The sequence below is a fragment of the Salminus brasiliensis genome, chromosome 19 (genome assembly GCF_030463535.1).
Source record: "Salminus brasiliensis chromosome 19, fSalBra1.hap2, whole genome shotgun sequence".
Lineage (NCBI taxonomy): Eukaryota > Metazoa > Chordata > Actinopteri > Characiformes > Bryconidae > Salminus > Salminus brasiliensis.
The window spans coordinates 10,942,814-10,968,713 of NC_132896.1; the positions used below are offsets into that span (position 1 = coordinate 10,942,814).

A 25,900-nucleotide genomic window follows, 5' to 3' on the forward strand; every position below is an offset into this window, starting at 1 on the left:
ATAATTACCGTACCATAAATAATGCCGTCATTCATTAAATGAAATGCAACTAAGTGGATGGAACTAAGCACAGGTTGCGTAACTTCTTTAAACATTTTATTTTATCGTACTTTGGTTTGCAGAAAACACTAATATTTAATGTTGAAGTGTAAAATAACATAAAAATAAACCCCAAATGAATATGTCTACGGAAACGTCTCAGATAAAAATACTATTATTCTTAGAGCATGTGCCTTCAGCAAATGTATTTTTATGTGTATTAAGTGTGGCAGCTGTAAACAGCATTGTTCTCTGTACTGACGTTGGATCTCATCTATGACCAAAGTTTCCTGAGGCTTGGGTGTGGTCTCTTTGCAACTGTCCTTCCAGATTCTAGTCAGAGGCGGATTCATGTTGGTGTTAAACTTGTCCATTTTGAAAACAGGCATTTTATTGCCATCTTGTGGTATTCTGCTCGAACTTCCTCTTCATCAAAGTCTTGTTCCTTTGCAGGTTTGATCATGCACTTATAGCTTGTGATTACTAAGTATTTCTTTTCATCAGGATGTTTTCTTCTGCTTTGTCTGGTTTCAGGGGGTGAAACCAGGGCTGATACAGTCCACTTGAGGGGACAGGTCAAAGAGAAACAAGATCTGAAGTAGGTATATTTGCTGAGGAGCATTAAACATACTGGTACTGTTTACCTGAGTACAGAGAGCAATGCACTAGCTTAAACAATTAAATATTAAATAAATAGTAGCAAATTTATTGTTTTATTATTTGATTATTAACAGACAATGGTATAAACATGGTTTATGTGCAACACATGAATGTGCAAATTACCTGAAAGTGCATCTTTACACTAAAGATGGGTGGTGGTATTCTATATCTAATTTCTATTCAGACAGTCACATGGAAAAGTACAGTGCCAGTTGTCAGTAAAAACTGAATTTATCCCAGAATAACAAGACTAAGTATATGCTTGTTGTCATGTGGAAAAACATTAATTTAGATTCTTTCTCTTTTTCTAAGATGGCTGAAGAAGAGGACACAAGGGAAGTGCTCTTCCCACAGTGGATGGGTGCTGATAAACATGGTCTTACAATAGAAGAAAAAGGTCAAGGAGAGATATTCATCAAAGAAGTAAAAGATGAGTCCCCTGCTGCTCACACTGGGAGAGTATTTGAAGGTAGACATTGGGACCACCTTAAAAATAATCATAATACAAATTGATATATAATGCTGTCCCTCCATGATATGTAAGACAACATGTGACTGCTGTATAATTCATGTACTGTAATTCTTCTACTCTCACAGGTGATCAAATTGTGGGTGCCACCATTTACTTTGAAAACATGAGCTCAGAAGAAACAGCTGAGTTATTGAAAACTCTTAACCGACACAAGGTTGGACTAAAACTACAGCACAAGACAGGAGATAAGTCACCTTGTCGCTCTCCCATGGGCACACTGTCATGGGAAGGACGAGGCGGATTTGGAGGCTCTAGTCCCGACATCATCCTAGTGAGATAATATTTTGTTACTTATGCTCTTCAAAAAATAGATTCCATGTTGTACATGATGATAAAAGGATACATATGACCTGCAAGTGCAAAAGAAGAAAGCTAAGACATAAGACAGTTATATACTGATACTGTTTTCATCTGGTTATTTTTGTCACTAGAATGTGTGAGACTGATGAGATGGTGTTTTATTCACTATGCATACTGCTTTCTAATGTGACTAATTTAACTCTTTGCAGAGTGGTGATGATGAGGACTACAAGAGAATCTACACTAAAAAAATTAAGCCCAGACTGAAGTCTGAGGACCTTGCAGAGGGAGTTGATGTACGTACAGAACGTCACAGCAGCACCAGCAGTGACGGCAGCACTATTACTACAATTACTCGTCGTATCACTACCTACACTGTGGACATACCAGGGGCATCTGGCCAGCAACAGATTGATATTGCAAGCCCTGAGTTTAAAATTCATGTCTCACCACATGAGCAATTAGATGGGAGCTCTACTCAGATCAGATTGCCACATGGCAGCCTTATAGGTAAAGAGGGCGTAGATGTTGGTGAAGTGAGACTCAGAGATCCAGAAGATACTGGTTCTTCTGAGAAGCACTGGAGAACAGCACATGTCAAAACATCAATTTCAGCAAGAGGGATAGAAGGGGAAGGGAAAGATTTGAAGTTTAATTTGTCTGACACTGGACTGTCAGGGGCAAAAGCACAAGGGGAACCGGGGCACTCTGGGTGGATTCAACATGAGATGAGTGGAATAAGCAAAGGTTCAATCACTGCAGATACAGGTACAAGTAAAGTCAGTCTCTCAGGTAAAGCGGGCATGGAATTAGACAAAGATGTAGGTCCTACAAGCATCAGTGATAAGCACCTGAAAGAAAGTGGAAAAGAATTCAGCATTAGTGTGAACACAGGAGGTGACATTACTCCACATCTAACAGAACACAGAATTGTTGTTTCCAAGCCAACAATCTCAGGTCCAAATGTTTCCATGACTGATGTGGATATAAAGGGTCCAAAAATGAAAGGAAATGTAGACGTCTCAGTTGCAACTAAAATGGACATTAAAGGTCCAAAAGTTAATATTGACGAACCAGAACTAGTCCTTAAGACATCAAAAATCCAAATGCCATCTATTGGACTAAAAGGTCAAAAAGTTCAAGACACTGAAGTAGATGTAAACCTTTACAAAACTGAAGCTGACATAAAAAGGCCATCAGTAGGCATCAAGGCTGCTGATGGTGAAATTATGGGACTTGACGGAAAGGTAAAGGGTATTTCTATTAACTTGAAAGGCCCTAATATAGAAGGAGATACTAAAGTGTCACATCCTAAGATCGAAGGAGATATTAAAGCACCAAAGGTAGACATAGAAGGCCCAGAGGGTAGATTCAATATCAAAATGCCATCATTTGGACTTAAAGGTCCTAGTGTTGAAGGTTCTGAAGTTGCCATAAAAGGACCTGCTTTTGATATTAAGGCTCCAGAAGTTGACATTGAGGGACCGGATGGAAAAGTGAAGGGGCCAAAAGTCAAGATGCCATCCATCTCTGGTCCTAAGATCTCTATGCCTGATGTGGATGTCAACCTAACAGGACCTAAAGTCAAAGGGGGTGTTGATGTGTCAGTTCCTAAGATTGAAGGGGACATAAAAGCACCAAGAGTAGACATTGAAGGACCTGAAGGAGGATTTAGGATGCCAAAAATCAAAATGCCATCATTTGGAATTAAAGGTTCCAAGGTTGAGGGTCCTGATGTGGATGTAAGCCTTCCCAAAGCAGAAGTTGACATAAAGGGATCTGCTATCGATATAAAGGCTCCAGAAGTTAACATTGAGGGACCTGATGGAAAAGTGAAGGGGCCAAAAGTCAAGATGCCATCCATCTCTGGTCCTAAGATCTCTACGCCTGATGTGGATATCAACCTAACAGGACCTAAAGTCAAAGGGGGTGTTGATGTGTCGGTTCCAAAGATTGAAGGGGACATAAAAGCACCAAAAGTAGACATTGAAGGACCTGAAGGAGGATTTAAGATGCCAAAAATCAAAATGCCATCATTTGGAATTAAAGGTTCCAAGGTGGAGGGTCCTGATGTGGATGTAAGCCTTCCCAAAGCAGACGTTGACATAAAGGGATCTGCTATCGATATAAAGGCTCCAGAAGTTGACATTGAGGGGCCTGATGGAAAAGTAAAGGGACCGAAAGTCAAGATGCCATCCATCTCTGGTCCTAAAATCTCTATGCCTGATGTAGATTTCAACTTGAAAGGACCTAAAGTAAAAGGAGGTGTTGATGTGTCGGTTCCTAAGATTGAAGGGGACATAAAGGCGCCAAAAGTCGACATAAAAGGCCCAGAGGTGGACATAGAAGGCCCTGAAGGAGGATTCAAAATGCCAAAAATCAAAATGCCATCATTTGGCATTAAAGGTCAGAAAGTTGAAGGTCCTGATGTGGATGTAAACCTTCCTAAAGCTGAAGTTGACATAAAGGCACCTGCAATAGATATTAAAGCACCAGATGTTGAAATTGAGGGACCCGATGGAAAAGTGAAAGATCCAAAATTCAAAATGTCATCTATCTCTGGTCCTAAAATCTCTATGCCTGATGTAGATTTCAACCTGAAAGGCCCGAAAGTCAAAGGGGGTGCGGACGTGTCAGTTCCTAAGATTGAAGGGGATATAAAAGCACCAAAAGTAGACATCGAAGGGCCAGAGTTGGACATGGAAGGAACCAAAGGAGGATTTAAGATGCCAAAAATCAAAATCCCTTCATTTGGACTTAAAGGTTCCAAAGTTGAGGGTCCAGATGTGGATGTTAGCCTCCCCGAAGCAGAAATTGATATAAAGGGATCGGCTATCGATATGAAAGCTCCAAACTTTGACGTTGAGGGACTTGATGGAAAAGTGAAGGGCCCAAAGTTGAAAATGCCCTCCATCTCTGGTCCAAAGGTCTCTATGCCTGACGTGGATTTTAACCTGAAAGGCCCTAAAGTCAAAGGGGGTGTTGATCTGTCAGTTCCTAAGATCGAAGGTGATATAAAAGCACCCAAAGTCGACATAGAAGGCCCAGAGGTGGACATAGAAGGCCCTGAAGGAGGATTCAAAATGCCAAAAATCAAAATGCCATCATTTGGCCTTAAGGGTCCTAAGATCGAGGGACCAGATGTGGACGTAAACATTCCCAAAGCAGAAGTTGACATTAAAGGACCTGCTGTAGATATCAAGGCTCCAGAAGTTGACATAGTGGGACCTGATGGAAAAGTGAAAGGGGCAAAGTTCAAAATGCCATCCATCTCTGGTCCTAAAATCTCTATGCCTGATGTAGATTTCAACCTGAAAGGGCCTAAAGTAAAAGGAGATGTTGATGTGTCGGTTCCTAAGATTGAAGGGGACATAAAGGCACCAAAAGTCGATATAGAAGGCCCAGAGGTGGACATAGAAGGCCCTGAAGGAGGATTCAAAATGCCAAAAATCAAAATGCCATCATTTGGCCTTAAGGGTCCTAAGGTTGAAGGTCCAGATGTTGATGTGAACATTTCCAAAGCAGAAGTTGACATTAAAGGACCAGCTATAGACATCAAGTCTCCAGATGTTGACATTGAAGGACCTGATGGAAAAGTGAAGGGCCCCAAATTCAAAATGCCATCCATCTCCGGCCCTAAAATCTCTATGCCTGATGTGGATTTTAACCTGAAAGGACCAAAAGTCAAAGGGGGTGTTGATGTGTCAGTTCCTAAGATCGAAGGGGATATTAAAGCACCAAAAGTTGACATAGAAGGCCCAAAAGTTGACTTAGAAGGTCCAGAGGTTGACATTGAAGGCCCCGAAGGAGGATTTAAGATGCCAAAATTCAAAATGCCATCATTTGGACTTAAAGGTCCTAAGGTTGAGGGCCCTGATGTGAGCCTTCCTAAAGCTGAAGTTGACATAAAAGGACCTGCAGTAGATATCAAGGCTCCAGAAGTTGACATTGAGGGGCCTGATGGAAAAGTGAAGGGGCCAAAGTTCAAGATGCCATCCATCTCTGGTCCTAAAATCTCTATGCCTGATGTAGATTTCAACTTGAAAGGTCCTAAAGTAAAAGGAGGTGTTGATGTGTCGGTTCCTAAGATTGAAGGGGACATAAAGGCACCAAAAGTCGACATAGAAGGCCCAGAGGTGGACATAGAAGGCCCTGAAGGAGGATTCAAAATGCCAAAAATCAAAATGCCATCATTTGGCTTTAAGGGTCCTAAGGTCGAAGGTCCAGATGTGGACATGAACATTCCCAAAGCAGAAGTTGACATTAAAGGACCAGCTATAGACATCAAGTCTCCAGATGTTGACATTGAAGGCCCTGATGGAAAAGTGAAGGGCCCCAAATTCAAAATGCCATCCATCTCCGGCCCTAAGATCTCTATGCCTGATGTGGATTTTAACCTGAAAGGCCCAAAAGTCAAAGGGGGTGTTGATGTGTCAGTTCCTAAGATCGAAGGGGATATTAAAGCACCAAAAGTTGACATAGAAGGCCCAAAAGTTGACTTAGAAGGTCCAGAGGTTGACATAGAAGGCCCCGAAGGAGGATTTAAGATGCCAAAATTCAAAATGCCATCATTTGGACTTAAAGGTCCTAAGGTTGAGGGCCCTGATGTGAGCCTTCCCAAAGCTGAAGTTGACATAAAAGGACCTGCAGTAGATATCAAGGTTCCAGAAGTTGACATTGAGGGGCCTGATGGAAAAGTGAAGGGGCCAAAGTTCAAGATGCCATCCATGTCTGGTCCTAAAATCTCTATGCCTGATGTAGATTTCAACCTGAAAGGGCCTAAAGTAAAAGGAGGTGTTGATGTGTCGGTTCCTAAGATTGAAGGGGACATAAAGGCACCAAAAGTCAACATAAAAGGCTCAGAGGTGGACATAGAAGGCCCTGAAGGAGGATTCAAAATGCCAAAAATCAAAATGCCATCATTTGGCGTTAAAGGTCCTAAGGTCGAAGGTCCAGATGTGGGCGTGAACATTCCCAAAGCAGAAGTTGACATTAAAGGACCAGCTATAGACATCAAGTCTCCAGATGTTGACATTGAAGGACCTGATGGAAAAGTGAAGGGCCCCAAATTCAAAATGCCATCCATCTCCGGCCCTAAGATCTCTATGCCTGACGTGGATTTTAACCTGAAAGGCCCAAAAGTCAAAGGGGGTGTTGATGTGTCAGTTCCTAAGATCGAAGGGGATATTAAAGCACCAAAAGTTGACATGGAAGGCCCAAAAGTTGACTTAGAAGGTCCAGAGGTTGACATAGAAGGCCCCGAAGGAGGATTTAAGATGCCAAAATTCAAAATGCCATCATTTGGACTTAAAGGTCCTAAGGTTGAGGGCCCTGATGTGAGCCTTCCCAAAGCTGAAGTTGACATAAAAGGACCTGCAGTAGATATCAAGGCTCCAGAAGTTGACATTGAGGGGCCTGATGGAAAAGTGAAGGGGCCAAAGTTCAAGATGCCATCCATCTCTGGTCCTAAAATCTCTATGCCTGATGTAGATTTCAACCTGAAAGGGCCTAAAGTAAAAGGAGGTGTTGATGTGTCGGTTCCTAAGATTGAAGGGGACATAAAGGCACCAAAAGTCGACATAGAAGGCCCAGAGGTGGACATAGAAGGCCCTGAAGGAGGATTCAAAATGCCAAAAATCAAAATGCCATCATTTGGCGTTAAAGGTCCTAAGGTCGAAGGTCCAGATGTGGGCGTGAACATTCCCAAAGCAGAAGTTGACATTAAAGGACCAGCTATAGACATCAAGTCTCCAGATGTTGACATTGAAGGACCTGATGGAAAAGTGAAGGGCCCCAAATTCAAAATGCCATCCATCTCCGGCCCTAAAATCTCTATGCCTGACGTGGATTTTAACCTGAAAGGCCCAAAAGTCAAAGGGGGTGTTGATGTGTCAGTTCCTAAGATCGAAGGGGATATTAAAGCACCAAAAGTCGAAATAGAAGGCCCAAAAGTTGACTTAGAAGGTCCAGAGGTTGACATAGAAGGCCCCGAAGGAGGATTTAAGATGCCAAAATTCAAAATGCCATCATTTGGACTTAAAGGTCCTAAGGTTGAGGGCCCTTATGTGAGCCTTCCTAAAGCTGAAGTTGACATAAAAGGACCTGCAGTAGATATCAAGGCTCCAGAAGTTGACATTGAGGGGCCTGATGGAAAAGTGAAGGGGCCAAAGTTCAAGATGCCATCCATCTCTGGTCCTAAAATCTCTATGCCTGATGTAGATTTCAACCTGAAAGGGCCTAAAGTAAAAGGAGGTGTTGATGTGTCGGTTCCTAAGATTGAAGGGGACATAAAGGCACCAAAAGTCGACATAGAAGGCCCAGAGGTGGACATAGAAGGCCCTGAAGGAGGATTCAAAATGCCAAAAATCAAAATGCCATCATTTGGCTTTAAGGGTCCTAAGGTCGAAGGTCCAGATGTGGACGTGAACATTCCCAAAGCAGAAGTTGACATTAAAGGTCCAGCTATAGACATCAAGTCTCCAGATGTTGACATTGAAGGACCTGATGGAAACGTGAAGGGCCCCAAATTCAAAATGCCATCCATCTCCGGCCCTAAAATCTCTATGCCTGACGTGGATTTTAACCTGAAAGGCCCAAAAGTCAAAGGGGGTGTTGATGTGTCAGTTCCTAAGATCGAAGGGGATATTAAAGCACCAAAAGTTGAAATAGAAGGCCCAAAAGTTGACTTAGAAGGTCCAGAGGTTGACATAGAAGGCCCTGAAGGAGGATTTAAGATGCCAAAATTCAAAATGCCATCATTTGGACTTAAAGGTCCTAAGGTTGAGGGCCCTGATGTGAGCCTTCCCAAAGCTGAAGTTGACATAAAAGGACCTGCAGTAGATATCAAGGCTCCAGAAGTTGACATTGAGGGGCCTGATGGAAAAGTGAAGGGGCCAAAGTTCAAGATGCCATCCATCTCTGGTCCTAAAATCTCTATGCCTGATGTAGATTTCAACCTGAAAGGGCCTAAAGTAAAAGGAGGTGTTGATGTGTCGGTTCCTAAGATTGAAGGGGACATAAAGGCACCAAAAGTCGACATAGAAGGCCCAGAGGTAGACATAGAAGGCCCTGAAGGAGGATTCAAAATGCCAAAAATCAAAATGCCATCATTTGGCTTTAAGGGTCCTAAGGTCGAAGGTCCAGATGTGGACGTGAACATTCCCAAAGCAGAAGTTGACATTAAAGGACCAGCTATAGACATCAAGTCTCCAGATGTTGACATTGAAGGACCTGATGGAAAAGTGAAGGGCCCCAAATTCAAAATGCCATCCATCTCCGGCCCTAAGATCTCTATGCCTGACGTGGATTTTAACCTGAAAGGCCCAAAAGTCAAAGGGGGTGTTGATGTGTCAGCTCCTAAGATCGAAGGGGATATTAAAGCACCAAAAGTTGAAATAGAAGGCCCAAAAGTTGACTTAGAAGGTCCAGAGGTTGACATAGAAGGCCCTGAAGGAGGATTTAAGATGCCAAAATTCAAAATGCCATCATTTGGACTTAAAGGTCCTAAGGTTGAGGGCCCTGATGTGAGCCTTCCCAAAGCTGAAGTTGACATAAAAGGACCTGCGGTAGATATCAAGGCTCCAGAAGTTGACATTGAGGGGCCTGATGGAAAAGTGAAGGGGCCAAAGTTCAAGATGCCATCCATCTCCGGTCCTAAAATCTCTATGCCTGATGTAGATTTCAACCTGAAAGGGCCTAAAGTAAAAGGAGGTGTTGATGTGTCGGTTCCTAAGATTGAAGGGGACATAAAGGCACCAAAAGTCAACATAGAAGGACCAGAGGTGGACATAGAAGGCCCTGAAGGAGGATTCAAAATGCCAAAAATCAAAATGCCATCATTTGGCCTTAAGGGTCCTAAGGCAGAAGGTCCAGATGTGGACGTGAACATTCCCAAAGCAGAAGTTGACATTAAAGGACCAGCTATAGACATCAAGTCTCCAGATGTTGATATTGAAGGCCCTGATGGAAAAGTGAAGGGCCCCAAATTCAAAATGCCATCCATCTCCGGCCCTAAGATCTCTATGCCTGACGTGGATTTTAACTTGAAAGGCCCAAAAGTCAAAGGGGGTGTTGATGTGTCAGTTCCTAAAATCGAAGGGGATATTAAAGCACCAAAAGTTGAAATAGAAGGCCCAAAAGTTGACTTAGAAGGTCCAGAGGTTGACATAGAAGGCCCTGAAGGAGGATTTAAGATGCCAAAATTCAAAATGCCATCATTTGGAATTAAAGGTCCTAAGGTTGAGGGCCCTGATGTGAGCCTTCCCAAAGCTGAAGTTGACATAAAAGGACCTGCAGTAGATATCAAGGGTCCAGAAGTTGACATTGAGGGGCCTGATGGAAAAGTGAAGGGGCCAAAGTTCAAGATGCCATCCATCTCTGGCCCTAAAATCTCTATGCCTGACGTAGATTTCAACCTGAAAGGGCCTAAAGTAAAAGGAGGTGTTGATGTGTCGGTTCCTAAGATTGAAGGGGATATAAAGGCACCAAAAGTCGACATAGAAGGCCCAGAGGTGGACATAGAAGGCCCTGAAGGAGGATTCAAAATGCCAAAAATCAAAATGCCATCATTTGGCCTTAAGGGTCCTAAGGCTGAAGGTCCAGATGTGGACGTGAACATTCCCAAAGCAGAAGTTGACATTAAAGGACCAGCTATAGACATCAAGTCTCCAGATGTTGACATTGAAGGACCTGATGGAAAAGTGAAGGGCCCCAAATTCAAAATGCCATCCATCTCCGGCCCTAAGATCTCTATGCCTGACGTGGATTTTAACCTGAAAGGCCCAAAAGTCAAAGGGGGTGTTGATGTGTCAGTTCCTAAGATCGAAGGGGATATTAAAGCACCAAAAGTTGACATAGAAGGCCCAAAAATTGACTTAGAAGGTCCAGAGGTTGACATAGAAGGCCCCGAAGGAGGATTTAAGATGCCAAAATTCAAAATGCCATCATTTGGACTTAAAGGTCCTAAGGTTGAGGGCCCAGATGTGAGCCTTCCCAAAGCTGAAGTTGACATAAAAGGACCTGCAGTAGATATCAAGGCTCCAGAAGTTGACATTGAGGGGCCTGATGGAAAAGTGAAGGGGCCAAAGTTCAAGATGCCATCCATCTCTGGTCCTAAAATCTCTATGCCTGATGTAGATTTCAACCTGAAAGGGCCTAAAGTAAAAGGAGGTGTTGATGTGTCGGTTCCTAAGGTTGGAGGGGACATAAAGGCACCAAAAGTCGACATAGAAGGCCCAGAGGTGGACATAGAAGGCCCTGAAGGAGGATTCAAAATGCCAAAAATCAAAATGCCATCATTTGGCCTTAAGGGTCCTAAGGTTGAAGGTCCAGATGTTGATGTGAACATTCCCAAAGCAGAAGTTGACATTAAAGGACCAGCTATAGACATCAAGTCTCCAGATGTTGACATTGAAGGACCTGATGGAAAAGTGAAGGGCCCCAAATTCAAAATGCCATCCATCTCCGGCCCTAAGATCTCTATGCCTGACGTGGATTTTAACCTGAAAGGCCCAAAAGTCAAAGGGGGTGTTGATGTGTCAGTTCCTAAGATCGAAGGGGATATTAAAGCACCAAAAGTTGAAATAGAAGCCCCAAAAGTTGACTTAGAAGGTCCAGAGGTTGACATAGAAGGCCCTGAAGGAGGATTTAAGATGCCAAAATTCAAAATGCCATCATTTGGACTTAAAGGTCCTAAGGTTGAGGGCCCTGATGTGAGCCTTCCCAAAGCTGAAGTTGACATAAAAGGACCTGCTATAGATATCAAGGCTCCAGAAGTTGACATTGAGGGGCCTGATGGAAAAGTGAAGGGGCCAAAGTTCAAGATGCCATCCATCTCCGGTCCTAAAATCTCTATGCCTGATGTAGATTTCAACCTGAAAGGGCCTAAAGTAAAAGGAGGTGTTGATGTGTCGGTTCCTAAGATTGAAGGGGACATAAAGGCACCAAAAGTTGACATAGAAGGCCCAGAGGTAGACATAGAAGGCCCTGAAGGAGGATTCAAAATGCCAAAAATCAAAATGCCATCATTTGGCCTTAAGGGTCCTAAGGTCGAAGGTCCAGATGTGGATGTGAACATTCCCAAAGCAGAAGTTGACATTAAAGGACCAGCTATAGACATCAAGTCTCCAGATGTTGACATTGAAGGCCCTGATGGAAAAGTGAAGGGCCCCAAATTCAAAATGCCATCCATCTCCGGCCCTAAGATCTCTATGCCTGACGTGGATTTTAACCTGAAAGGCCCAAAAGTCAAAGGGGGTGTTGATGTGTCAGTTCCTAAGATCGAAGGGGATATTAAAGCACCAAAAGTTGACATAGAAGGCCCAAAAGTTGACTTAGAAGGTCCAGAGGTTGACATAGAAGGCCCCGAAGGAGGATTTAAGATGCCAAAAATCAAAATGCCATCATTTGGACTTAAAGGTCCTAAGGTTGAGGGCCCTGATGTGAGCCTTCCTAAAGCTGAAGTTGACATAAAAGGACCTGCTGTAGATATCAAGGCTCCAGAAGTTGACATTGAGGGACCTGATGGAAAAATCAAAGGGCCAAAGTTCAAGATGCCATCCGTCTCTGGCCCTAAAATCTCTATGCCTGATGTAGATTTCAACCTGAAAGGGCCTAAAGTAAAAGGAGGTGTTGATGTGTCGGTTCCTAAGATCGAAGGGGATATTAAAGCACCAAAAGTCGACATAGAAGGCCCAGAGGTGGACATAGAAGGTCCTGAAGGAGGACTTAAGATGCCAAAAATCAAAATGCCATCATTTGGATTTAAAGGTCCTAAGGTGGAGGGCCCTAATGTGAGTCTTCACAAAGCTGAAGTTGACATAAAAGGACCTGCTATAGATATCAAGGCTCCAGAAGTTGACATTGAGGGGCCTGATGGAAAAGTGAAAGGGCCAAAGTTCAAGATGCCATCCATGTCTGGTCCTAAAATCTCTATGCCTGACATGGATTTTAACTTAAAAGGGCCTAAAGTAAAAGGAGATGTTGATGTGTCGGTTCCTAAGATTGAAGGGGACATAAAGGCACCAAAAGTCGATATAGAAGGCCCAGAGGTGGACATAGAAGGTCCTGAAGGAGGATTCAAAATGCCAAAAATCAAAATGCCATCATTTGGCCTGAAAGGTCCTAAGGTCGAAGGTCCAGATGTGGACATCAATCTTCCCAAAGCTGAACTTGACATTAAAGGACCAGGTATAGACATCAAGTCTCCAGATATTGATATTGAAGGACCTGATGGAAAAGTGAAAGGGTCAAAATTCAAAATGCCATCCATCTCCGGCCCTAAGATCTCTATGCCTGACATGGATTTTAACTTGAAAGGGCCCAAAGTAAAAGGTGGTGTCGATTTGTCAGTTCCTAAGATCGAAGGGGATATAAAAGCACCAAAAGTTGACATAAAAGGTCCAGAGGTGGACATAGAAGGCCCTGAAGGAGGATTAAAAATGCCAAAAATCAAAATGCCATCATTTGGTTTTAAAGGTCCTAAAGTCGAGGGCCCCGATTTGGACTTAAACCTTCCCCAAGCTGAATTTGATTTAAAGGGACCAGCTTTAGATGTCAATGCACCAGAAATTGACATTGAGGGACCAGATGGAAAAGTTAAGGGGCCAAAATTCAAGATGCCATCCATCTCTGGTCCTAAAATCTCTATGCCTGATGTGGATTTCAACCTGAAGGGTCCAAAAATGAAAAGTTACACTGATATGTCTGTGCCATCAATTGAGGGAGATATTACTGTTCCTAAAGTAGAAATTGAAGGCCCTAAGGTTGACCTAGATGTTCCTGAAGCTAGCCTGAAGAAATCAAAGTTCAAAATGCCAAAATTTGGACTGAAAGGACCCAAGATTGAAGGTCCAGATGTGGATTTTAAGCCTCCAAAAGCTGACATTAATGTGGATAGTAAAAGTCCAGAAGGGGGATTTAAGTTACCAAAATTCAAAATGCCAAAGTTTGGATTTAAATCACCTAAGACAGATATGCCAAGTGTTGATGTTAGTGTACCTGAAGCAGATGTTGAAATTAAGGGACGTAACGTTAACATCAAGAGTCCCTCAGTTGACCTAGAGGTACCAGAAGGAAAGATTAAAGGTCCCAAAATTAAAATGCCATCAATCTCTGGTCCAAAAATATCTTTGCCTGATGTAGACCTCAAACTTAAAGGACCAAAAATTGAGGGAGATGTGGATCTGTCTGTTCCAACGATTGAAGGTGAAGTAAAAGCACCAAAAGTAGACATTGAAGGTCCAGAAGTTGACGTGGAGGGACCAGAGGGAGGTTTCAAGATGCCGAAAATCAAAATGCCATCATTTGGATTTAAAGGACCAAAAGTTGAAGGCCCTGACATTGATGTGAATCTCCCAAAAGCTGACATTGACATCAAAGGATCCGGAATTGATGTTAAAAGCCCGGAAATTGACATCGAAGGACCAGAAGGAAAAATCAAGGGTCCCAAATTCAAAATGCCCACCATGTCAGGTCCAAAGATCTCCATGCCTGACGTAGACTTCAATCTCAAAGGTCCAAAAGTTAAGGGAGGTGTGGATGTGTCTGTTCCAAAGATTGAAGGTGACATTAAAGCACCTAAAGTGGACATTGAAGGTCCAGAAATTGATGTGGAAGGACCAGATGGAGGCTTCAAGATGCCCAAAATCAAAATGCCATCATTTGGATTGAAAGGACCGAAAGTGGAGGGCCCTGATGTTGATGTGAATCTACCAAAGGGTGATCTTGACATCAAAGGACCCAAGATTGATGTTAAAAGCCCAGAAATTGACATTGAAGGACCAGAAGGGAAAATCAAGGGTCCCAAATTCAAAATGCCCACCATATCAGGTCCAAAGATCTCCATGCCTGATGTAGACCTAAATCTTAAAGGTCCAAAGGTCAAGGGAGGTGTGGATGTCTCAGTTCCAAAGATTGAAGGTGACATTAAAGCACCCAGAGTGGACATTGAAGGTCCAGAAATTGATGTGGAGGGACCAGAAGGAGGTTTCAAGATGCCCAAAATCAAAATGCCATCATTTGGATTGAAAGGTCCAAAAGTGGAGGGCCCTGATGTTGATTTGAATCTACCAAAAGGTGATTTTGACATCAAAGGACCTAAGATTGATGTTAAAAGCCCAGACATTGACATTGAAGGACCAGAAGGGAAAATCAAGGGTCCCAAATTCAAAATGCCCACCATATCAGGTCCAAAGATCTCCATGCCTGATGTAGACTTCAACCTTAAAGGTCCAAAAGTCAAGGGAGGTGTGGATGTCTCGGTTCCGAAGATTGAAGGTGACATTAAAGCACCCAAAGTGGACATTGAAGGTCCAGAAATCGATGTGGAGGGACCAGAGGGAGGCTTCAAGATGCCCAAGATGAAAATGCCAACATTTGGAGTGAAAGGTCCAAAAGTGGAGGGCCCTGATGTTGATGTAAATCTACCAAAGGGTGATTTTGACATCAAAGGACCCAAGATTGATGTTAAAAGCCCAGACATTGACATTGAAGGACCAGAAGGGAAAATCAAGGGTCCCAAATTCAAAATGCCCACCATATCAGGTCCAAAGATCTCCATGCCTGATGTAGACTTCAATCTTAAAGGTCCAAAAGTCAAGGGCGGTGTGGATGTGTCTGTTCCAAAGATTGAAGGTGACATTAAAGCACCCAAAGTGGACATTGAAGGTCCAGAAATCGATGTGGAGGGACCAGAGGGAGGCTTCAAGATGCCCAAGATCAAAATGCCAACATTCGGATTGAAAGGTCCAAAAGTGGAGGGCCCTGATGTTGATGTAAATCTACCAAAGGGTGATTTTGACATCAAAGGACCCAAGATTGATGTTAAAAGCCCAGACATTGACATTGAAGGACCAGAAGGGAAAATCAAGGGTCCCAAATTCAAAATGCCCTCCATATCAGGTCCAAAGATCTCCATGCCTGATGTAGACTTCAATCTCAAAGGTCCAAAAGTCAAGGGAGGTGTGGATGTGTCTGTTCCAAAAATTGAAGGTGACATTAAAGCACCCAAAGTGGACATTGAAGGTCCAGAAATCGATGTGGAGGGACCAGAGGGAGGTTTCAAGATGCCCAAGATCAAAATGCCAACATTCGGATTGAAAGGTCCAAAAGTGGAGGGCCCTGATGTTGATGTAAATCTACCAAAGGGTGATTTTGACATCAAAGGACCCAAGATTGATGTTAAAAGCCCAGAAATTGACATTGAAGGACCAGAAGGGAAAATCAAGGGTCCCAAATTCAAAATGCCCACCATATCAGGTCCAAAGATCTCCATGCCTGATGTAGACTTCAATCTCAAAGGTCCAAAAGTCAAGGGAGGTGTGGATGTGTCTGTTCCAAAGATTGAAGGTGACATTAAAGCACCCAAAGTGGACATTGAAGGTCCAGAAATCGATGTGGAGGGACCAGAGGGAGGCTTCAAGATGCCCAAAATCAAAATGCCATCATTCGGATTGAAAGGTCCAAAAGTGGAGGGCCCTGATGTTGATGTAAATCTACCAAAGGGTGATTTTGACATCAAAGGACCCAAGATTGATGTTAAAAGCCCAGAAATTGATATTGAAGGACCAGAAGGGAAAATCAAGGGTCCCAAATTCAAAATGCCCACCATATCAGGTCCAAAGATCTCCATGCCTGATGTAGACTTCAACCTTAAAGGTCCAAAAGTCAAAGGAGGTATGGATGTCTCAGTACCAAAAATTGAAGGTGACATTAAAGCTCCCAAAGTGGACATTGAAGGTCCAGACATTGATGTGGAGGGACCAGAGGGAGGCTTTAAGATGCCCAAAATCAAAATGCCATCATTTGGATTGAAAGGTCCCAAAGTAGAGGGCCCTGATGTTGATGTGAATCTACCAAAGGGTGATTTTGACATTAAAGGACCCAAGATTGATGTTAAAAGCCCAGACATTGACATTGAAGGACCAGAAGGGAAAATCAAGGGTCCCAAATTCAAAATGCCCACCATATCAGGTCCAAAGATCTCCATGCCTGATGTAGACTTCAACCTTAAAGGTCCAAAAGTCAAAGGAGGTATGGATGTCTCAGTACCAAAAATTGAAGGTGACATTAAAGCTCCCAAAGTGGACATTGAAGGTCCAGACATTGATGTGGAGGGACCAGAGGGAGGCTTCAAGATGCCCAAAATCAAAATGCCATCATTTGGATTGAAAGGTCCAAAAGTAGAGGGCCCTGATGTTGATGTGAATCTACCAAAGGGTGATTTTGACATTAAAGGACCCAAGATTGATGTTAAAAGCCCAGACATTGACATTGAAGGACCAGAAGGGAAAATCAAGGGTCCCAAATTCAAAATGCCCTCCATATCAGGTCCAAAGATCTCCATGCCTGATGTAGACTTCAACCTTAAAGGTCCAAAAGTCAAGGGAGGTATGGATGTCTCGGTACCAAAGATTGAAGGTGACATTAAAGCTCCCAAAGTGGACATTGAAGGTCCAGACATTGATGTGGAGGGACCAGAGGGAGGCTTCAAGATGCCCAAAATCAAAATGCCATCATTTGGATTTAAAGGTCCAAAAGTGGAGGGCCCTGATGTTGATGTGAATCTACCAAAGGGTGATTTTGACATAAAAGGACCCAAGATTGATGTTAAAAGCCCAGAAATTGATATTGAAGGACCAGAAGGGAAAATCAAGGGTCCCAAATTCAAAATGCCCTCCATGTCGGGTCCAAAGATCTCCATGCCCAATGTAGACTTCAATGTTAAAGGCCCCAAACTAAAAGGAGATGTGGATGTTTCTGTTCCAAAGATTGAAGGTGACATTAAAGCACCCAAAATGGACATTGAAGGTCCAGAAATTGATGTGGAGGTACCAGAGGGAGGCTTCAAGATGCCCAAAATCAAAATGCCATCATTTGGATTTAAAGGTCCAAAACTGGAGGGCCCTGATTTTGATGTAAATCTACCAAAGGGTGATTTTGACATCAAAGGACCCAAGATTGATGTTAAAAGCCCAGAAATTGACATTGAAGGACCAGAAGGAAAAATCAAGGGTCCCAAATTCAAAATGCCCACCATGTCAGGTCCAAAGATCTCCATGCCTGATGTAGACTTCAATGTTAAAGGTCCAAAGGTCAAGGGAGGTGTGGATGTGTCTGTTCCAAAGATTGAAGGTGACATTAAAGCTCCCAAAGTGGACATTGAAGGTCCAGACATTGATGTGGAGGGACCAGAGGGAGGCTTCAAGATGCCCAAAATCAAAATGCCATCATTTGGATTTAAAGGTCCAAAAGTGGAGGGCCCTGATGTTGATGTGAATCTACCAAAGGGTGATTTTGACATCAAAGGACCCCAGATTGATGTTAAAAGCCCAGAAATTGATATTGAAGGACCAGAAGGGAAAATCAAGGGTCCCAAATTCAAAATGCCCTCCATGTCGGGTCCAAAGATCTCCATGCCCAATGTAGACTTCAATGTTAAAGGCCCCAAACTAAAAGGAGATGTGGATGTTTCTGTTCCAAAGATTGAAGGTGACATTAAAGCACCCAAAGTGGACATTGAAGGTCCAGAAATTGATGTGGAGGGACCAGAGGGAGGCTTCAAGATGCCCAAAATCAAAATGCCATCATTTGGATTTAAAGGTCCAAAACTGGAGGGCCCTGATTTTGATGTAAATCTACCAAAGGGTGATTTTGACATCAAAGGACCCAAGATTGATGTTAAAAGCCCAGAAATTGACATTGAAGGACCAGAAGGAAAAATCAAGGGTCCCAAATTCAAAATGCCCACCATGTCAGGTCCAAAGATCTCCATGCCTGATGTAGACTTCAATATTAAAGGTCCAAAGGTCAAGGGAGGTGTGGATGTGTCTGTTCCAAAGATTGAAGGTGACATTAAAGCTCCCAAAGTGGACATTGAAGGTCCAGACATTGATGTGGAGGGACCAGAGGGAGGCTTCAAGATGCCCAAAATCAAAATGCCATCATTTGGATTTAAAGGTCCAAAAGTGGAGGGCCCTGATGTTGATGTGAATCTACCAAAGGGTGATTTTGACATCAAAGGACCCCAGATTGATGTTAAAAGCCCAGAAATTGATATTGAAGGACCAGAAGGGAAAATCAAGGGTCCCAAATTCAAAATGCCCTCCATGTCGGGTCCAAAGATCTCCATGCCCAATGTAGACTTCAATGTTAAAGGCCCCAAACTAAAAGGAGATGTGGATGTTTCTGTTCCAAAGATTGAAGGTGACATTAAAGCACCCAAAGTGGACATTGAAGGTCCAGAAATTGATGTGGAGGGACCAGAGGGAGGCTTCAAGATGCCCAAAATCAAAATGCCATCATTTGGATTTAAAGGTCCAAAACTGGAGGGCCCTGATTTTGATGTAAATCTACCAAAGGGTGATTTTGACATCAAAGGACCCAAGATTGATGTTAAAAGCCCAGAAATTGACATTGAAGGACCAGAAGGGAAAATCAAGGGTCCCAAATTCAAAATGCCCACCATGTCAGGTCCAAAGATCTCCATGCCTGATGTAGACTTCAATGTTAAAGGTCCAAAGGTCAAGGGAGGTGTGGATGTGTCTGTTCCAAAGATTGAAGGTGACATTAAAGCACCCAAAGTGGATATTGAAGGTCCAGAAATCGATGTGGAGGGACCAGAGGGAGGCTTCAAGATGCCCAAAATCAAAATGCCATCATTTGGATTTAAAGGTCCAAAACTGGAGGGCCCTGATGTTGATGTAAATCTACCAAAGGGTGATTTTGACATCAAAGGACCCAAGATTGATGTTAAAAGCCCAGAAATTGACATTGAAGGACCAGAAGGGAAAATCAAGGGTCCCAAATTCAAAATGCCCACCATATCAGGTCCAAACATTTCCATGCCTGATGTAGACTTCAACCTTAAAGGTCCAAAAGTCAAGGGAGGTGTGGATGTGTCTGTTCCAAAGATTGAAGGTGACATTAAAGCACCCAAAGTGGACATTGAAGGTCCAGAAATCGATGTGGAGGGACCAGAGGGAGGCTTCAAGATGCCCAAAATCAAAATGCCATCATTTGGATTTAAAGGTCCAAAACTGGAGGGCCCTGATGTTGATGTAAATCTACCAAAGGGTGATTTTGACATCAAAGGACCCAAGATTGATGTTAAAAGCCCAGACATTGACATTGAAGGACCAGAAGGGAAAATCAAGGGTCCCAAATTCAAAATGCCCTCCATGTCGGGTCCAAAGATCTCCATGCCCAATGTAGACTTCAATGTTAAAGGCCCCAAACTAAAAGGAGATGTGGATGTGTCTGTTCCGAAGATTGAAGGTGACATTAAAGCACCCAAAGTGGACATTGAAGGCCCAGAAATTGATGTGGAGGGACCAGAAGGAGGTTTCAAGATGCCCAAAATCAAAATGCCATCATTTGGATTTAAAGGGCCAACCGTTGAAGGCCCCAATGTTGATGTAAATCTTCCACAAGGCGATATTGACATTAAAGTACCCGGATCAAAACTGAAGGCGGACATGGATTTGTCTGCTTCAAAGATTGAAGGAGGTATAAAGACACCAAAAGTAGATATTGAGGGACCAGATGTTAGTGTTAAGGGTCCAGAAGGAGGTTTCAAGATGCCCCAAAGCAAAGTGCCATCATTCGGACTGAAGCTTCCTAAAGTGGAAGGTCCTGACATGGATGTGGATCTTTCCCAAGCTAAATTTGACATAAAAGGACCAGGCATTGATGCCAAAGCCCCTAAAATTAGTGGCAAAGGGCCGAAAATTGATAGCAGTCTAGAAGGCCTTGGTGCAGACATTAATTTGAAAGGGAAGAAAGATAAAATCAAGGTGCCAAAGGTTAAAGGAAAGATCAGAACTGATATTGACACAGATAAAGCTGAGTTGGATGTAGACTCTCCTGATGTGCATCTTAAAGGGCCCAAGGTAAAAAAGACGCTATTTGGAAAACTACATTTTCCTGATGTGGAATTTGACATCAAAAAATCTCCAAAGGTTAAAGGTGGTGGCTCAGTGTCTGGAGCTTCAAAATCAATATCTGGAACTTCAAAAGGAATAATTGAAGGTGGAGTTAAAGATTACACAATTGATGCTGAAGGTGTTAAAATAGAAGGAGGAGCCAAGAATGTAGAGTTGAAGATGCCAGGTGTAAAGGTCAAAGTACCCCAAGAGGTTGCTTTGGATGAGCAAAAAGGAAAAATAGGAGCAAGTACAAATGTAGGAGTGTCTGGAACGATGGAATATCATCAGAGTAGTGTAACCTTTCCAAAGATGAAAGTGCCAAAGTTTGGAATTGCTTTGCCGCAAGTTGAGGGAAAAGAGATGGGTATCGATGTAGGTTCAGGAGAATTAACTGCTGGAGCTAATGTTAGTTCTCAGAGTCTAGAAATGCAGAGTCCAGAACTGAAAAGCAGTGGTGGAAAAGTCAAAGTTAAAAAGCCACGATTCTTTGGCAAGTCAAAAACCAAGGGTGGCAGTGCAGCTGATCTTACTCTTCATGGACCTGAAATTGAATTTACAAGTGAGGGAGGTGCAAAGGTATCCAAAGAGTTAAGTATGAGTTCTGGGGAACTGATAGGTGGAAAGATGGTAGCGGGTGGTTCAGGATTGAAAATTTCACCAAAGAGTAAATCTGCCTCACTTGATCTCTACAAGAAATCAAGGCATCGATCCTCCTCACTGAGTGATGAAGGAGAACTAGCTTCCCCCACCTCTATTGAAGGGCATTTACATACAGAAAGTGGTAACATTTCAGTGGATGTTGGAGAGGCTAAGGTGAAAGGCAAAAAAGGAAAGTTGAAGTTTGGCACATTTGGTGGGTTTGGCTCAAAATCCAAGGGGTCCTATGAAGTGACACTTGGAGATGATAACGAACCCAGGGTTGAAGGAGCTGGTGGAGTTGTTCTCCCTTCAAAGAAATCCAGAGTTTCATCATCATCTAGCAGTGATAGTGGTTCAAAGGGTGGTTTTCGCTTCCCAAAAGTTGAAATAGCAGTTTCGCCAAAAAAATAATGCATTGTGTTACTATTAAAAGGCACTAACATTCTAGCCATTTTCTGTACTCTTTGTGGACATATACATGTTTCAAAGTAGACAGCTACTTTTTAAGCCTCACTTAACTACAGTGCACTGTCATAAACAGACACATTATGTTTGTTCCAACTCTCTTTACCCCCTGAATTATTTTCTTTTCATTTTGCTGGGGTACAGGTCATGTATTTTGAAATCTCAATGTAACTGTAAATAAGATAAATCTGTATTGTAATTTTAAATGTCTTTTGTAAATAGAAAGGAATTGAGCCTATCACGTTTTAAATTCAATATCACGGCAAATGGCTAGTTGGATGGAAATATCTACATCTGGTTTGAACGTTTTTGTGATAATATATATTTTTATATTTTTTTAACCTTTATGGGGAAATGGTTTAGCAATCATCTGACATAAACAGTGGCTCAACTGCTACTTATAAAAATACTGGTTCACATATACAGTTTCAGGAAAATAACTAAATGTTATATATGAGTTATATATTATTTTATAATTTTTAGCTTCAAATCAGTAATCAGTGCTGTATAGCGCTTAAAATTAATTAGAGAATTTTAAAGTGATAGTGCACCCATCTGTCACTTTATACATTAGGACTGTAAAAAATGTAAATAAACTGCTGATATAACAAAATACACTGAGGGTATGACTTTTAGTTCCAAGTAAATTGAACACAATAATTGTTTATCACATCATGATGTAGTCTATCCAAAGATCATTTCCCAATTTATATTTATATCCAATTTGACTATAATACTGAAAACAAAACAAAACTTTTATAATTGTGTATTACCTATTTCAATAACAACACTTTCATATTTCTCCAACATTTTATTTTCAGTTGAATCTCTCTCTCTTCTTACTCAACTGATTTTCACTTAGTGAAAGGCTGTGCTGTACAGAATGTAGAGAAATGACTACAGTCGAATGGAACAGGGCAATGCCCATGTGGGACATTTATGCTTCAGGTTTTCTCAACTGTTACTTATGTTGTTTTCTGTGTCAGCTGCAAAACAAACCAAATAAAGTGTTCAATTACAATGTGTATGTGTTTGATATTTACAGAGGTTGGGGCTTTTAAGTAAATACTTTTTAAAAAAACTATACTAAAAAGGCTCACTTGTAATCCAACATTACATGGCTAAGGAAAGTACTTGCATGTTAATGACAGACATCGTCAGTGCTACAAGTAGGTTTATTAAAATGTCATAGGAGCTATGAGCCAAGAAAACAGGAAATGATGCCTGGTTTCCTGGTTGTTCAAACCCAACCACTGAGGCCAGTGCTGAGGAAGGAACGAATTTCCTCTCTGAGAGGAACATGTAATTGTTTTAGTGTGTTAGTCAGTAGAGCAGGACAAAGAAGAAACCTGCTTAGATTCATTTAAAACCAAGGAAAAGAATCATATAGACACATTCTGGGCTATCTGCTGTAAGGAATTCTGATAAAACAAGATTTAAAAAAATATATTTTAAAGGTAAGTCTTGTTTTTATATCTTAATGCATCTTTTAATGTCGTATCTGTTTGAGATCAAAGTCCAGAAATTGTTGCAGTGGTGTTATGAATGAAGAGTGAGGAAAAGTATTTGAATAAATCACTATCATTTACCAGCACAATGGTATGACAAGTTGTGTAATTCAGTTAAAGAATAATAGTTAAATATTCAACATTACAATGTGGCTGGTAAATTAAATTATTAACGTATTACACTAAAGTCTAAATAATGATAAATATTTTGTTGAATAAAGGTATCTGATGATATCTACAAAAAAGATAATCAAGTCCTGTAATGTGAATTAAACTGACAAGACAGTGACAACGAAATTCTAGTTAACTTTTTGTGTGAAATGTTCCTTAAAGGTGATTTTAAAACATGTATACAATTCATAAAAAAAATATTTAAAGTTTGCATTAGAAAAAAGAACATGCTGTGGCACTTGATATTCAAGTGGACTGATGTTCCACATCAGACAGTTGTTCTACTGCTGTAGGTTGGCATAGATGCAGTCATTGTCTACTGTTAAGTATATACGGTAAGACATGGATTAACTCGAAGAATAATGTTTATGTACTCTAGTAAGGCAGATGTTTTCTGGTAGTATGTCAGCATTCTAAGCTGACATCTTATATCAAAAGTCATCACTGTGTCTGGAATTTAACTTCTGGAATTTAAAAACATTCTAATATGGATAATGTCAGTTTATTATTTAAAATTAAAGTGTTGACCTAGCAAGTTTTAAGCTTATTTCTTTCCACTACAACAATAGAAGGACCTCTTAAATTTCAAGTCTCTTGAAGGAGTGCTATTTTGGAGCATTTCTACTGTCCAGTCATCATGAACATTAGACACTACTATTCAACTTATGTCAAAAAGCCAAGAGCAGCAAAAATGAAGTAAAAAATATAGTGGAGATGGAAACCCATATCTATGAATCTAAATAGAATTTTTTGGGGGCACATTTGATTTAATTTAATGAATTAACATACACTCATCATTTAAATTGTGTTCTAATTCTCTTTCATTCATCTATGGTCTCATGAAATAAATAAAGAAAAGTAAACAGCAAAAAGTAGTATCGTTCACCTTTTTTGAAGCTTGGTGAACAGCTATATAATATGTATTATCCTAAAAGAGACACTTATTCGTTAAAGCTGTTCAGTGAAATTGGCAGACGTGACAAAATTAGAATACTGCATTATAATCAGTTTCTCTTCAATCGCAGGACATACAATATTTTTTAGTTTAACATAGTTTAGAACTAATAATTTAAGGCTTTAAAGTTAAGCAAAACTGTTGACAATACATAGTATGAGCCTCAATGTTAGAACAATATCTCTGGAAGAAATAGCAGTATTAGCAGTAACTGAGCAGGCTAAGACTGTCCTTATAAGCAGTCTTTATCGATTGGATCCAAATAAAAAGAAATCCATCCATCCCAGACATGTGCCCTCTACTCCCTGCTGTTTGTAGCATAAACTTCCTTAAATAATGCATTATGCTACTGAGATGTCAAATATATACTGGGTCTCTGTAATTAAACCTTTTCACACAGCCAGGAGAAAATAATAAGAATACCAGATGTTTTCATTATAAATTATTTGCACTATATTTGTGCAAAATGCTTCAAAAATAAATATTTTAGAATAACCTAAACTGTCAAAGACATTTTAGTTTTTAAAGTACTATAAGAGTACCTCTTTCAAAACAAACATATGATTATTAAGTTTCTTAGTTACTACTAATTTGCTTTATTTTAAATAGTAATCTCAATTAAATCTAATGAGTTTCTCTACTTTTTTTATTAGGTTAAAAAAACATTGAAACAAAATCAATACATTTTCATTATATTGCAAACAGAAGCAACACGTTAATTTTCTTAATAGTACTGGTTCACGCACATTTAATATTAAATTCACTTCATATGTGTTATGGAATTGGATTGTGCTGACATTTGAATGGGAAGACAAAGCTTTATTTCACTAAAGACTTGCCAAGCTCTTCACTGTGCTTTTACCAGAGCCTGCTTATAATAAAGGAGTTTTTTTTATATGTATATATTTTACTTCCACACAAACGTCTACAGGAGAAGAAGAAAACCTGTAGTTTTCAAGCAGTGTAATTTAGTTTGTACGTTTCTTTTTTCTATTAGTTTAAATCACATTTTAGTACATTTAGTTATTGTTAATTTTAGTTGACATTTTGGGCAAGTTTGGGTTAATTAAAATATTAAAATATTTAAATTAAAATATTTATATTTATTTTTTAAGATTTTACTATTTTAGAAGTCACATGTATTGCTTGCTTCCCTGATTATATTCAATTTAATAATACCCAAAATTGTGGAAGGAAAATGCCTAAATTCATTTAAGTTTAAAATGCTGACAATTTCACTAAAATGAGATTTGATTTAACAGATACAGTGCAGTGGGTAGATACAATTTGCAAAGATAAACTCTGTTCATGTGTAGCCCAGTGTTTCTGCAACATATATTTTGCCACTGTAAAATTATTGGTGCTGCTGTTTCATAATGTTATGCAATTTTAAAACTCTTTTAATCTAAAACGACAGATACAGGAAGTGGAGATGTGATGATCAACCTAGGCTTTCAATCTCTGGGCGCTTAATTTCATCCAAACACTATTCAAATCCTATTTGTGTCACAATGCGCCACATATCATTGTCACCATTTTCAAACATTACTTTTTGTTTAGCTCTCATCTCATTTTTGTTGTAACGAATATTTGTCATCATAGTTTTTGTTAACAGTAAATGTAAGGCAATATAAAAAGATCATATTCCAAGGCATTTTAAATCATTTATATTGCTTCATTCATCAATATATTTATATTGAGTGAAAAT

The 25,900-nt window shown here is 40.8% G+C and overlaps 2 protein-coding genes across 4 annotated transcripts in view; both read left to right on the forward strand.

Annotated features, from left to right (window-relative positions):
* ahnak (AHNAK nucleoprotein) overlaps window positions 1–22,579 on the forward strand; it is a 34,993-nt gene extending 12,414 nt beyond the window's left edge. The window contains exons 3-7 of one of the 3 annotated variants that reach the window (XM_072662887.1): window positions 574–637; window positions 1,012–1,168; window positions 1,297–1,502; window positions 1,741–14,092; window positions 14,807–22,579. In XM_072662887.1, coding sequence (XP_072518988.1) covers window positions 1,012–1,168; window positions 1,297–1,502; window positions 1,741–14,092; window positions 14,807–21,504 — 19,413 coding nt within the window. In that variant the 5' untranslated portion in view covers window positions 574–637 and the 3' untranslated portion in view covers window positions 21,505–22,579. Of the gene's footprint in view, window positions 1–573; window positions 638–1,011; window positions 1,169–1,296; window positions 1,503–1,740 lie in introns of all 3 variants that reach the window. The other 2 variants (XM_072662886.1, XM_072662885.1) reach the window with 2 other exon arrangements.
* Window positions 22,580–22,799: 220 nt separating this feature from the next.
* The window catches only part of klhl4 (kelch-like family member 4), a 38,995-nt gene continuing 35,894 nt past the window's right edge, over window positions 22,800–25,900 (forward strand). The window contains exon 1 of the mRNA XM_072662889.1: window positions 22,800–23,015. The gene's annotated coding sequence lies outside the window, so the exon portion shown is untranslated. The remainder of the gene's footprint in view (window positions 23,016–25,900) is intronic.